The 10,321-nt window shown below is 29.4% G+C and overlaps 1 protein-coding gene and 1 long non-coding RNA gene across 2 annotated transcripts; one reads left to right on the top strand and one right to left on the bottom strand.

Annotated features, from left to right (window-relative positions):
* Positions 1–725: 725 nt before the first annotated feature.
* LOC120089365 (cytokinin riboside 5'-monophosphate phosphoribohydrolase LOG5-like) lies at positions 726–3,259 on the bottom strand. Its single transcript, XM_039046807.1, is given in 8 exon segments — positions 726–1,106; positions 1,230–1,373; positions 1,469–1,539; positions 1,677–1,776; positions 1,898–1,928; positions 2,037–2,134; positions 2,305–2,460; positions 2,462–3,259. Coding segments are annotated over 8 exon segments (747 nt in total). The 5' UTR covers positions 2,486–3,259; the 3' UTR covers positions 726–983.
* LOC120089366 lies at positions 1,310–3,588 on the top strand. Its single transcript, XR_005485155.1, has 2 exons — positions 1,310–1,448; positions 3,258–3,588. It is a non-coding gene; the product is annotated as an uncharacterized LOC120089366 (long non-coding RNA).
* Positions 3,589–10,321: the final 6,733 nt, after the last annotated feature.

The raw sequence follows: 10,321 nt of genomic DNA, 5'->3' as shown, positions 1-10,321 counted from the left end.
TTCTTGATACCTTATGGGCTTGAACCCTCCCATGGACTTTGGACCTTACTTTGGACAATCTTCAACATCATAATTCACAAATAGAAAAAAGTTGAATCGGTCAAAACTCTATAAGATACAAATTTAAAAGTTCACAAATTTATTAAGCATTTGCAAAAGTTAAAAATGTATGTATGAAAATTTTAAAGTTGAGATCTATGAAACAGAAATTTGAAATTTGAAAGAATGAACTTGTGAACTATATTTCTTTTATGAGTTGTACGAAAGAAAAAACATGATTAAAAAATAATTTTGACCCCTAAACTTTCATCCAATTAATAATTTAGTATCTATCATTTAATTTGTAATTATTTAGTCTATATATATTCAATTTTTTAACAAACAAATTCCTCAATTTTAGTACGTATAATTTAGTCACACATTTTAAATTTTGTAACAATTTAGTCCATATCATATATATATTGACAAATTGAGTTGGGACAAAGTGTGTTTATGAGCAACAAAAACTAAATCATTTCATAATAAAATTTACGGACATTTTTTATTGAACTTTTTATGGTAGGGTTGATTTAAAATTACAAATACTAAATTATAAACTATTACAAATTTGAAAGTTTAAGAATTAAATGATTATTTTTATAAAGATTAGAAAGAACTAAACGTGTTTTTTTAAAAAAAATAATAATAAGAAATAATAATAATAATAATAATAACGATAATAATAATACCAAAATGAAAAGGATGGGTCCATTTTCTTATCTTAATCTTAATAATACTATTTCACAAGCTTACAAACAAAAATTAGAAGGTCCCACTGTTTCAGTGTTTTGGTCAATCTTTTCTCTGTGAACATTTTTCACATCCAATTATACAACGGTTGGTAACATGATGATGACGACGACGACGACGACCCAAAATCATCAACGCCTCTTTTCAATTTCTTTCACTCATATCTTTTTTCCCTTTCTTTTCATGTTTCAACTTTACAGGGCGATCTGAGCGTGGAAAGTTTTGGGTTCGAACCCCACTTGTTTTTGCTGTTGTTGTGGCTGCTCAATTTCCCATCTCGCTTTCCCCATCACTTCCTCGTGTACAGGCACGTATTCCTAAACAAACCATTTTGTGAGCATCATCAGTCAAATACAATCTATTCTCTGATTCCTTTTTTATCGCAAAATTTGAAACTTGCCCATTAACTGTTCGACGAAATGTCTGACTGAATGACTGACCTCTAGTTTCTGAACCAGGTCCTTGGCGTTGGGTGCTGACACTATGATGTTCCGTTGTGATGGTTTTATGAATCCATCGTCCACTGCTTGGTCGATGAAAGTGAGGAGGTTGTTGTAGTATCCCTCCACATTCAGCAACCCAACCTGAGGAAGAGAATTTGCACAAGGAACTTAAAGGTTGGGAGATCAAAACAGAACTTTCTTGCAGAGTTTAATGAGGTAATTTTTGTAGATTTTACTGGTTTGTCATGGATGCCTAGTTGAGCCCAAGTGATGACTTCTAACAGTTCTTCCATAGTTCCATACCCACCTGGAAATCAGTGCAGGGAAGGGAAAATGAAACCCACTATCATGGGTCTTTTTTAAAAGGGGACTACGAAAAGAAATGTAAAAGAAGTGTGGGATTGTGTTTCTGAATAGGAAAGGGGAAAAAGGGATGGATGGGACCTGGTAGGGCTATAAAGCAATCTGAATGGCGGGCCATTTCTGCCTTCCTTTGGTGCATGTTGTCTACTGGTCTTACCTCCCCTACTGTTTCGCCAGTTATCTGTAATTCTCCTCCCAAGAAATTATCATTTTATAGAATAACCAAGTTAAGTTTTAGCTGCAACTTTCAATCAGCCAAAAGAAATTTCAACAACAAATTACGCTATTGACATATTTCTGACCTCTTTGTTCATTAATGTCCTGGGGATAATCCTGCAAATCAATCAAACCCAAACAAAGTAAACAACTCGGTGTAAAATTAAAACTTTGGAACCTCAAACCATTTTCAAAATAGAAAATCAAGCTCTTTCGATCAATTACCCCATAACTCTGCCACCACCACGATAAACAGCTTGTGAAACCAGACCCATTAGCCCAATGCTTCCACCTCCATAAACAAGCCCCAACCTTCTTGAAACCTGCGTAGATAATAGACAACATAATATGTGTTGCTCCCACAAAACACAAACCCTGTTGAACCAAGAGGCTTTCGGAAATATGCAAGTATGAAGGGAGGAAGGGGAGAAGTGAAAAAGACAAAGAGGCTTTTGGAAATGGGTAATATTAAGAGAGATGTTCAAAGCAATACCAGCTCCTGAGCTAAATCAATGGCTGCATCTCTATAGCAGTCTCTCTTTCCTGTGCTGCTCCCACAAAACACGCAAACCCTTTTGAACCTGGACCTTACTACCTTTCCTTCCATTTCACCGCTCTGGTTTCTGCCAAGAGGAGCTACATGATCAGTTAAATATATGTGGATATGAAAACATAACATAAAAGGGAGGGCTTCTTTTCCACTCTGATATTGGGCACTCGGATGATAGGGAATAGCCGCTTTATATTAACGCCACATTATGTTCAAAAAGTCAGTAAAGTCTCTGCAAAAAAGAGTTAAAAAGGAGAAAGGAGAGGGAAAAAATAGCAATATTTGGATGCATCCTAGTTGCACAAACCCAATCTTGTGTCGTGCATTCCAATCACACAGTAGAAAGAATCTAAGATGAATTAAAAAAAACTTGCTACGTAGTAACCTACATTTAGAATATTGGATAGATTGTAAAGAGATGGATGTAAATATTTTTTAAAGGAAAAAAAACTTCCCCTTTCTTGTAATGTAGGTATTTAATCTCTAAACACATGCTGTTAGGTAAATTGTCCTTTGCAGGTACTTTTTCAGTTACATTATACTTGAACAAACAAGTATAAAACGGAGTATATGAGCAAAAGAAAGAAACAAAAATCTTTCCCTTACACGTATGAGAGTCTCCAGTCCACTTATACTTCTCACCAACAAATCGCTAGAACACACCAAAATTACTCAAAGTTTCCTTGACCTATTAGCTATAACTCGATTTCTTGACATGTCAACAAGGCATAAATTCCTTGAAGAGTTGAGACCGACGTGAAAACAACCATAAAAATATGTAGGGAGAAGCTTTAGTTAAAGAAATCCTTAATGGGGGAATAAGTAGATGGGATGAATTTTCCACTCTTTGCCTACTATGCATTATCTTATTAATAGGTGAAGTTTTGGTGGAACAGATTTGGTGGTGTCAATATGTATGGTACGTGTCAAAAAAGGATAAAGGGTGAGGATGGTTTCGTATTGAAGGGGGTCACAGGAGCAAATGATCCAATAGGGAAAATTAATGGCCACAGAAAGAAAAGAAAAGGCCCTACTCTGTTTTTTGTTTTTCTTTTTTTGGTGTCAATTTATGTTTCCCAAAAGTCTAAAAGAGTCTCAAGTCTAGTATCCCTATAGAGTCTGAAAACATCAGTACTCTGTCTTTTAGACTCTTTCTATCTGTCTGGTTTCTGGAGCAGAACAATCATAACTTGATGGATAAATTGCTCAAAACACGTGCAGACCCCATCTCCATCTTCCATCACTATTTCATTTGGCTTTCATTTTCCTTTAATACATGTATTTTTTTTTATAAAAAAATATCATTTTGATAATTTTTCATTTTAAAAGATGTATGAAGTATTGAGTTGGTTATTATAGTTTATGAGTTATAATAGTTGTATTTGAGGTGTAAATTATTTTAATATAAATTATAATAGTCTATGGATTTGAAATAGTGTAACGAAAAGGGATTTGAAATAATAAACATTATAATTGAAGATGAGTATAAAATAATAAACATTATAACAAAATTGTAAATAGTGTAACGAAAAGGGATTTGAAATAGTAATGTTGTAATTAATTGTAGATTATAATAATTGGAAACACCAACAACTATTATAATTGGAGGCTTGGAGCCCCAAATATGGGGTGAGCTATATACTCCACTAACTTGAAATTGGGATTCAAGCACCCCACAAATTTATTCTATTTTGATGTGTGCTTTTAAATATTTTATTTTAATTTCTATACTTTAAATAAGAGGGTAGTTGCAAATATAGTTATTAGGCTCGAAGTATTAGCAGATATAGCAAAATTTAGATCCAACTCTCGGAGTATATGAGTGATAGAATATATCATTGATAGGAGTCTATCATAGATAAATTTTGCTATATTTGCAATTTTTTATAATGTTGCTATATGCTTAATTATTAGTCCTAAAAGTATTAGCCATTGTATTTATCTTTCAATAAATCTTAAAATATGTTGTAAAATTAAATAGCACAACGAGGCACGGAAACACAAATATCGAGAAAATATAATAATAGGACAAAATATGAAATATAAGAAATTAAAATTCTATGAAACAAATTTTCAAACATTTTGGATTTCTCATCAATCTTCACTTCCACAAATAACCACTATTTATAGAAAATGTGGCAACTAGCTAGGATGTGGCTCTTTAGACACTAATAATGTATAATTTCATGACACATGGGGTAGTGGTCAAATGTCATTTGGTCTTTTGACACTAAGCATGGACATCGAATATTTGTATATAATATTTATAATACTCCTTTAGATGCCCATATGTTTCATTAAAATCTTACTAAGAAAAACTCAATGGGGAAAAATCTCGATGAAGGAAAAAGAATATATATTTCATATGATCTAATAATCTTAAAAGAATGCAATATATTTACTCCCCTCATGAAAAATCACTTGAGATATCTAAATCATCGCGTTTCAATATTGTGTACCAATTTTTCAAAAGTTGCGATAGGTAATATCTTTGTAATGTGAATTAAATAAATATTCATGACCTGCATAACCAATTAAATCAAAATTTGATTTATTTGAATAAAACAAACTCATCATTTGTTTCTCGGAGATAATGGAGCAAATGTTTAATACCATTCTAATGTCTTTTAGCTAGAAAACTGTATCTAGCTAATAAATTTACTGAAATTGCAATATTTGGTCTTGTATTATTAGCAAGATGTATAAGTGCATCAATTGCACTAAGATATGATACTTCTGGACCAAGAAGTTCTTTATCATCTTGAGGTCGTAATATATCTTTCCACATCTAGTGAACGAACTTTTATTGGAATATTTAAAGGATGTGTTTTGTCCATATAAAACAATATCTCATCTGTTAAATGTTAATTTGCCAGCCAAGACAAAATTTTGTTTTTCCGAGATCTTTTATTTCAAATTCTTTCTTAAAATATTTCATTATCTTTGAAAGTTGAGTTCCAATTATATTTAAGTCATCAACATATACAATGATAATAGCAAATCTTGACTACGATTTCATTATAAAAACACATGGACATATCGGATTATTTTGATATTCTTATTTCAACAAATATCCACTCATGCGATTGTATCATATCCATCTTGATTGTTTCAATCTATATAGTGATCTATGTAACTTTATTGAATACAATTTTCAAGAACTTGATCTATATGTTTTAGGTATCTTAAATCATTCTGAGATTCTCATATAAATATCATTATCAAATGATTCATATAAATATGTTGTGACTATATCCATAAGATACATGCCTAGATTTTCTTACATAGTTAGATCAATTAAAAATCTTAGTTTAATTACATCCACAATTAGAGAAAATGTCTCTTATAATCAATATCAAGTCTTTCTGAAAAACTTTGCTCAACTAATCTTGCTTTATATCTTATGACCTCATTATTTTCATTTTTTTTTTCTCACAAGTAACCCATTTATATCCTACTGGTTTCACACCTTCTAGTGCTTGGACTATTGGTCCAAAAACTTGACGTTTTGAAAGTGAGTTGAATTCTACCTTAATTGCTTCTTTCAACTAAAGTTAATCTTTTCTATGTTGACATTTTTCAACAAATTTTAGTTTAGAATCCTCATTTTCATATATAATATCAAAAACACCATTATACGCAAAAATGTTGTCAATAACTACATTATTTCAGTTTCATATTTTTCCTGTCATGACATAGTTTATTGAAATCTCATTATTATCTTTAGGTATTTCACCTTCTTCATTAGTCTCAACGATTTCTTCATGGGTATTTATATCTTCAACCAAATCTTTTTTACTATTGACTATTTTTCTTTTTAGAGATTTTTTATCTTTAGAACCCATTGATTTACCACGCTTCTAGTGTGTTCCAGACTCATGAGTGACAACTTGCTGTATTGGAATATCAATTTTCAATATAACATTTGCAGCTGGTACATATGATTTAGTTACTTTCTTAGCATCTATAAATGCATCTGATAATTGATTTGCTATATTTTACAAATGAATTATTTTCTGAACTTCAAGTCACATTGATCTATTCAGGGATCTAAATGAGAAAATAACGATGTATTCTAAGTAATTTATTTTTCCAAGTTCTTAATTCCTCCCGTTAATGTTCGAAAAATTGTCTCATTAGAATGACAATCAGCAAATCTTGTAGTAAATACATCACTCATATGGAGTTCAAGATATTTAATAATTGATGACGAATCATATCCAACATATATTCCTAATCTTTTTTGACAACCCATCTTAGTACATTGTGATTGAGCAATTATAACATATACGACACATCCAAAAATTCACATATAGAAAATATCTGACTCATGACTATAAGCTAATTGTAATGATGAATACTTATAATAAGTCATTGACCTAATTCATATAAGTGACACAACATGCAAAATAGCATGTCTTGATACAGATATTTAATTGATTAATTATAATGAAGAGGCAAAAACCGACATACCTTTAGGTTCTACCTTTAGCATAAGAATTGATAAGAGCTCATGCTGATAATGTTTCGTAAAATTGAAGATACATAGATTAAAATGGAATGAATTTCATAATAACGAGAATAAAATAATGTTTTAACCTAGATTCTTTTAGAACAACAGGCCATTGCATAAAGTTGCTGATTTTCCCATTTTCATTTCTAAATCCCAATGATTATATATCTTTACCACTGTTTTAAAAGTTTACTTTTTTTGCAGATGAATAAGAGACCTATTTTTATTTTTATTTTTCTTTTTTTAAAAAAGCATTTTAATCATTTTGTTTTCCTTTTATCATATATCTAAGAGTTAAGTTTAGATACTTGAATTTGTGTACTACTAGCAAAGAAAACTTGTACTGGGAATCATAATAAAATTTGAAATTTATTAAGTTTGAATTTTTGTGGTATTTTTAGTATGTTTTACCCTTACCAATCACATGCTTCCTAAGAAAATTTTCGGTAGATCATCCAATATAAGATTGTACCAAATCAAACAACTTATAACTTAAGTTTCTATGATTGAGCCACCGAAAGAGAAGATGTACTTTGTTAGTATAGGTAGTAAGTATCACTTCTTTTAAATCCTTTTTAACCATAATTTTATGTTGAGGCTTCAATTTTATGAAAATGTCAATTTCAATCAATATCTCTAAAAGAAATTCAAAATAAAAAAAATGAATTAGTAAATAAATATTTTATGATTTTTTAAACAAGAAAATATTTATTGTTTATATTATATTCACATTAATGACATTTTATTGTTTTTTCGTAAACTTTTTTACAATATAGTGAAAATTTCGATTCACTCTCTCGTCGATGTAAAATTCATGAAAATGCTAAAATATTTGATAATATCGATAATGTTGATAAAAATTTAATACTATGATTTGAGTTAATCAAACAAGATGGCTATGTCAATTGACGTCTTACCTCATTAGAAAAAGCTCTCTTTTTTCATCGAAATACAGATATGTTGAGAATAATTCACATAAAAATTAGATAGACCCTTACTCCTATTATCATTTTCATTAATTTCTTCATAGACTTTGTTGTTTTTCTCTCAATACATCTTTACTTTTAACTTCACAACCTTCTAAACACAGAATATAATTAGAGAACAGAACAGAACCCAATTTGACCTTAATTTCATTTAACTCTTTACAAAGGATTTGATCATTCATGAGATGAGTTATGTTCTCTAATACATCTTATATAATTAAGCTTGATTCAAATCAATCATTTCATTTTTTTAAAAAATGAAATATTAACACAAAATTGAAAGGTAACCCCATTTGAGGTTTTTTTTTTTTTTTTTTTTTTTTTGAGAAATTTGAGTTAGAATTTCATTAATACAACTTAGACTATAAGTTTTTTAAAATATTAGTGCATGATCAAGTCAGATAAGTTAATTGGTAGACCATTCAATTTTGTTAAGATGGTTATCTATAGACTAATCACAGATACAAATGGAGCTTAGGTTAATAAAAGATTTATTTCATTTTTCAATGGTATTGAAAAATAGGGAAGGGTTAACTTCTATAATATCATTTCTTTTGTATTAACTTTATATTAGTGTCTAAGTAGTATGCGAGTGTTCAAATATATATTAAAAATTGTTTAAAATTCTAACATTATATCTTTAACTTTGGTTCATTTTTGTATTTTCTATAGTTATTTCTGTTCATTTTAATCTATATACTTTCAATACTATTTTCTATCATAATTTCAGTACGAAATTATATGGAATAAATTTTTAGAAATATTGTTATTTATAGAATTTGTGATAATTTGTTATGTAATTAGGATCAAAATTTTCACTTTTCAAAAGTACACATGAACTAAAGTAGTCAAAAGCAAGTACCAAAATAGAAGTTAAAAAAAAATAAAAATAAGTAATTAATTAAACTTATCTTAACAATGTACCTTACGTATTTGATGAAATTGAACACCACCCTCCACATGCATGAATAAGAAGGCACATTCTTTTTTAAGCCTTTTTTTTTCTTTATTTATTTTTTCTTTTTTTTTTTTTTAATGAAAGTCCAATTTTTCATATTATTATTAAAAAAAAAAAAAAAAAAAAAATATAGAAGTGCACATTCATGAATTGAGGGATTGGGAGAGGGGGGCTGCATGCTGCAGCGCCTTTTCTCTGCCCTCCAAGTTTTTTCATCCCACAAATTATCTCTTTTCCCTTTCTACCCCTTCAAATCTCCACAGTATTTTGATATCTTTTCCAAACAAAATAGGGTCCATTGCTTTTCAAGCTTTTTTTACTTTTGGCACAGATATAGACACAAGACACGGACACAAATACAAATATGAGATAGACTCGATATCTTCGTTGAGTAAGAGAATATGAGACAAATTGGAGGGTTTTTTGAGTGAGAATATTTGGAATAGGAGCCAAATAAATAGATGGCTTTTTTTTTTTTTTTTAATTTGTTGAGCGAGAGAATATGAGCCAAATTGGAGGAAAAATTTTTGTTAAGCAAATAATTAAACCATAGCTTATCCATGTTAGTTGCCAAATAACAATATCAATGAAAAAAATCCAAAATTTTGGGATGTTATTTGCTCAATAACGATATCTATAAAAAACAAAAAAAAAAATCCAAAATTTTAGGATATTATTTGCTGATAACATATCAATAAAAAAATCCCAAAAAAATTCAAATTTTTGGGATGTTATTGGCTCGATAACGTATAGGTAAAAAATCCAAAATTTTAGGATGTTATTTGTTGATAAAAATATTTAAAAATTCGGGAGTTTATTTGATATGTTAAAAAATTAAAATAAATCCAAATTTATGGGAGGTTGTTTGTTCGATAATGATATTGATAAAAAAGTTTTAAAAAATCATTACATTTACACCCATAGTAACGGTTAACTAAACATCATCAATAATAATTAAATTACGTTTACAAAATAATTAAAAAGTGTGTTCAAAAGCAATATAATTACTTTTACGATTGAGGTCCATTACAATTGATTCATCAATGAAAATCTATTACGTTAACACCATTTTTCATTCTAGTGACATAAAGGTGGCCCAAGTGAAATCCCAAAAAATAACTAGAAGCAATAGGAAATAGATCAAAGGCTTGATAATTAAAAAGATGGTTGCAAAATTAATTTTACGAAAATTAAGGTCCGATTAGGTAATCATTTTGTTTTTGAAAATTAAGATTATATCATCTACTTTTATTACCATGATTTGCATATTTTTTAAATACAACGATTGAATTCTTAGCCAAATTCCAAAAACAAAAAGAAATTTGACCTAATTTTTTTGAATCATTGATGATTAGTAGATAACAAAAGAATAAATTTGGAGATGATAGTTAGTATCCATAAGCTTAATTTTAAAAAACAAAATGGTCATCAAATGGAATCTAAATTTTAGTTAATGTCAAATGTCAACAAAAACAGGGGTCAAAGATGGAGAGACGTGCGGGG

The sequence above is a fragment of the Benincasa hispida genome, chromosome 10 (genome assembly GCF_009727055.1).
Source record: "Benincasa hispida cultivar B227 chromosome 10, ASM972705v1, whole genome shotgun sequence".
In the NCBI taxonomy this organism is placed as follows: domain Eukaryota; kingdom Viridiplantae; phylum Streptophyta; class Magnoliopsida; order Cucurbitales; family Cucurbitaceae; genus Benincasa; species Benincasa hispida.
Note: the sequence above shows the minus strand (reverse complement) of the source record. Positions and strands in the feature narration are given on the sequence as shown.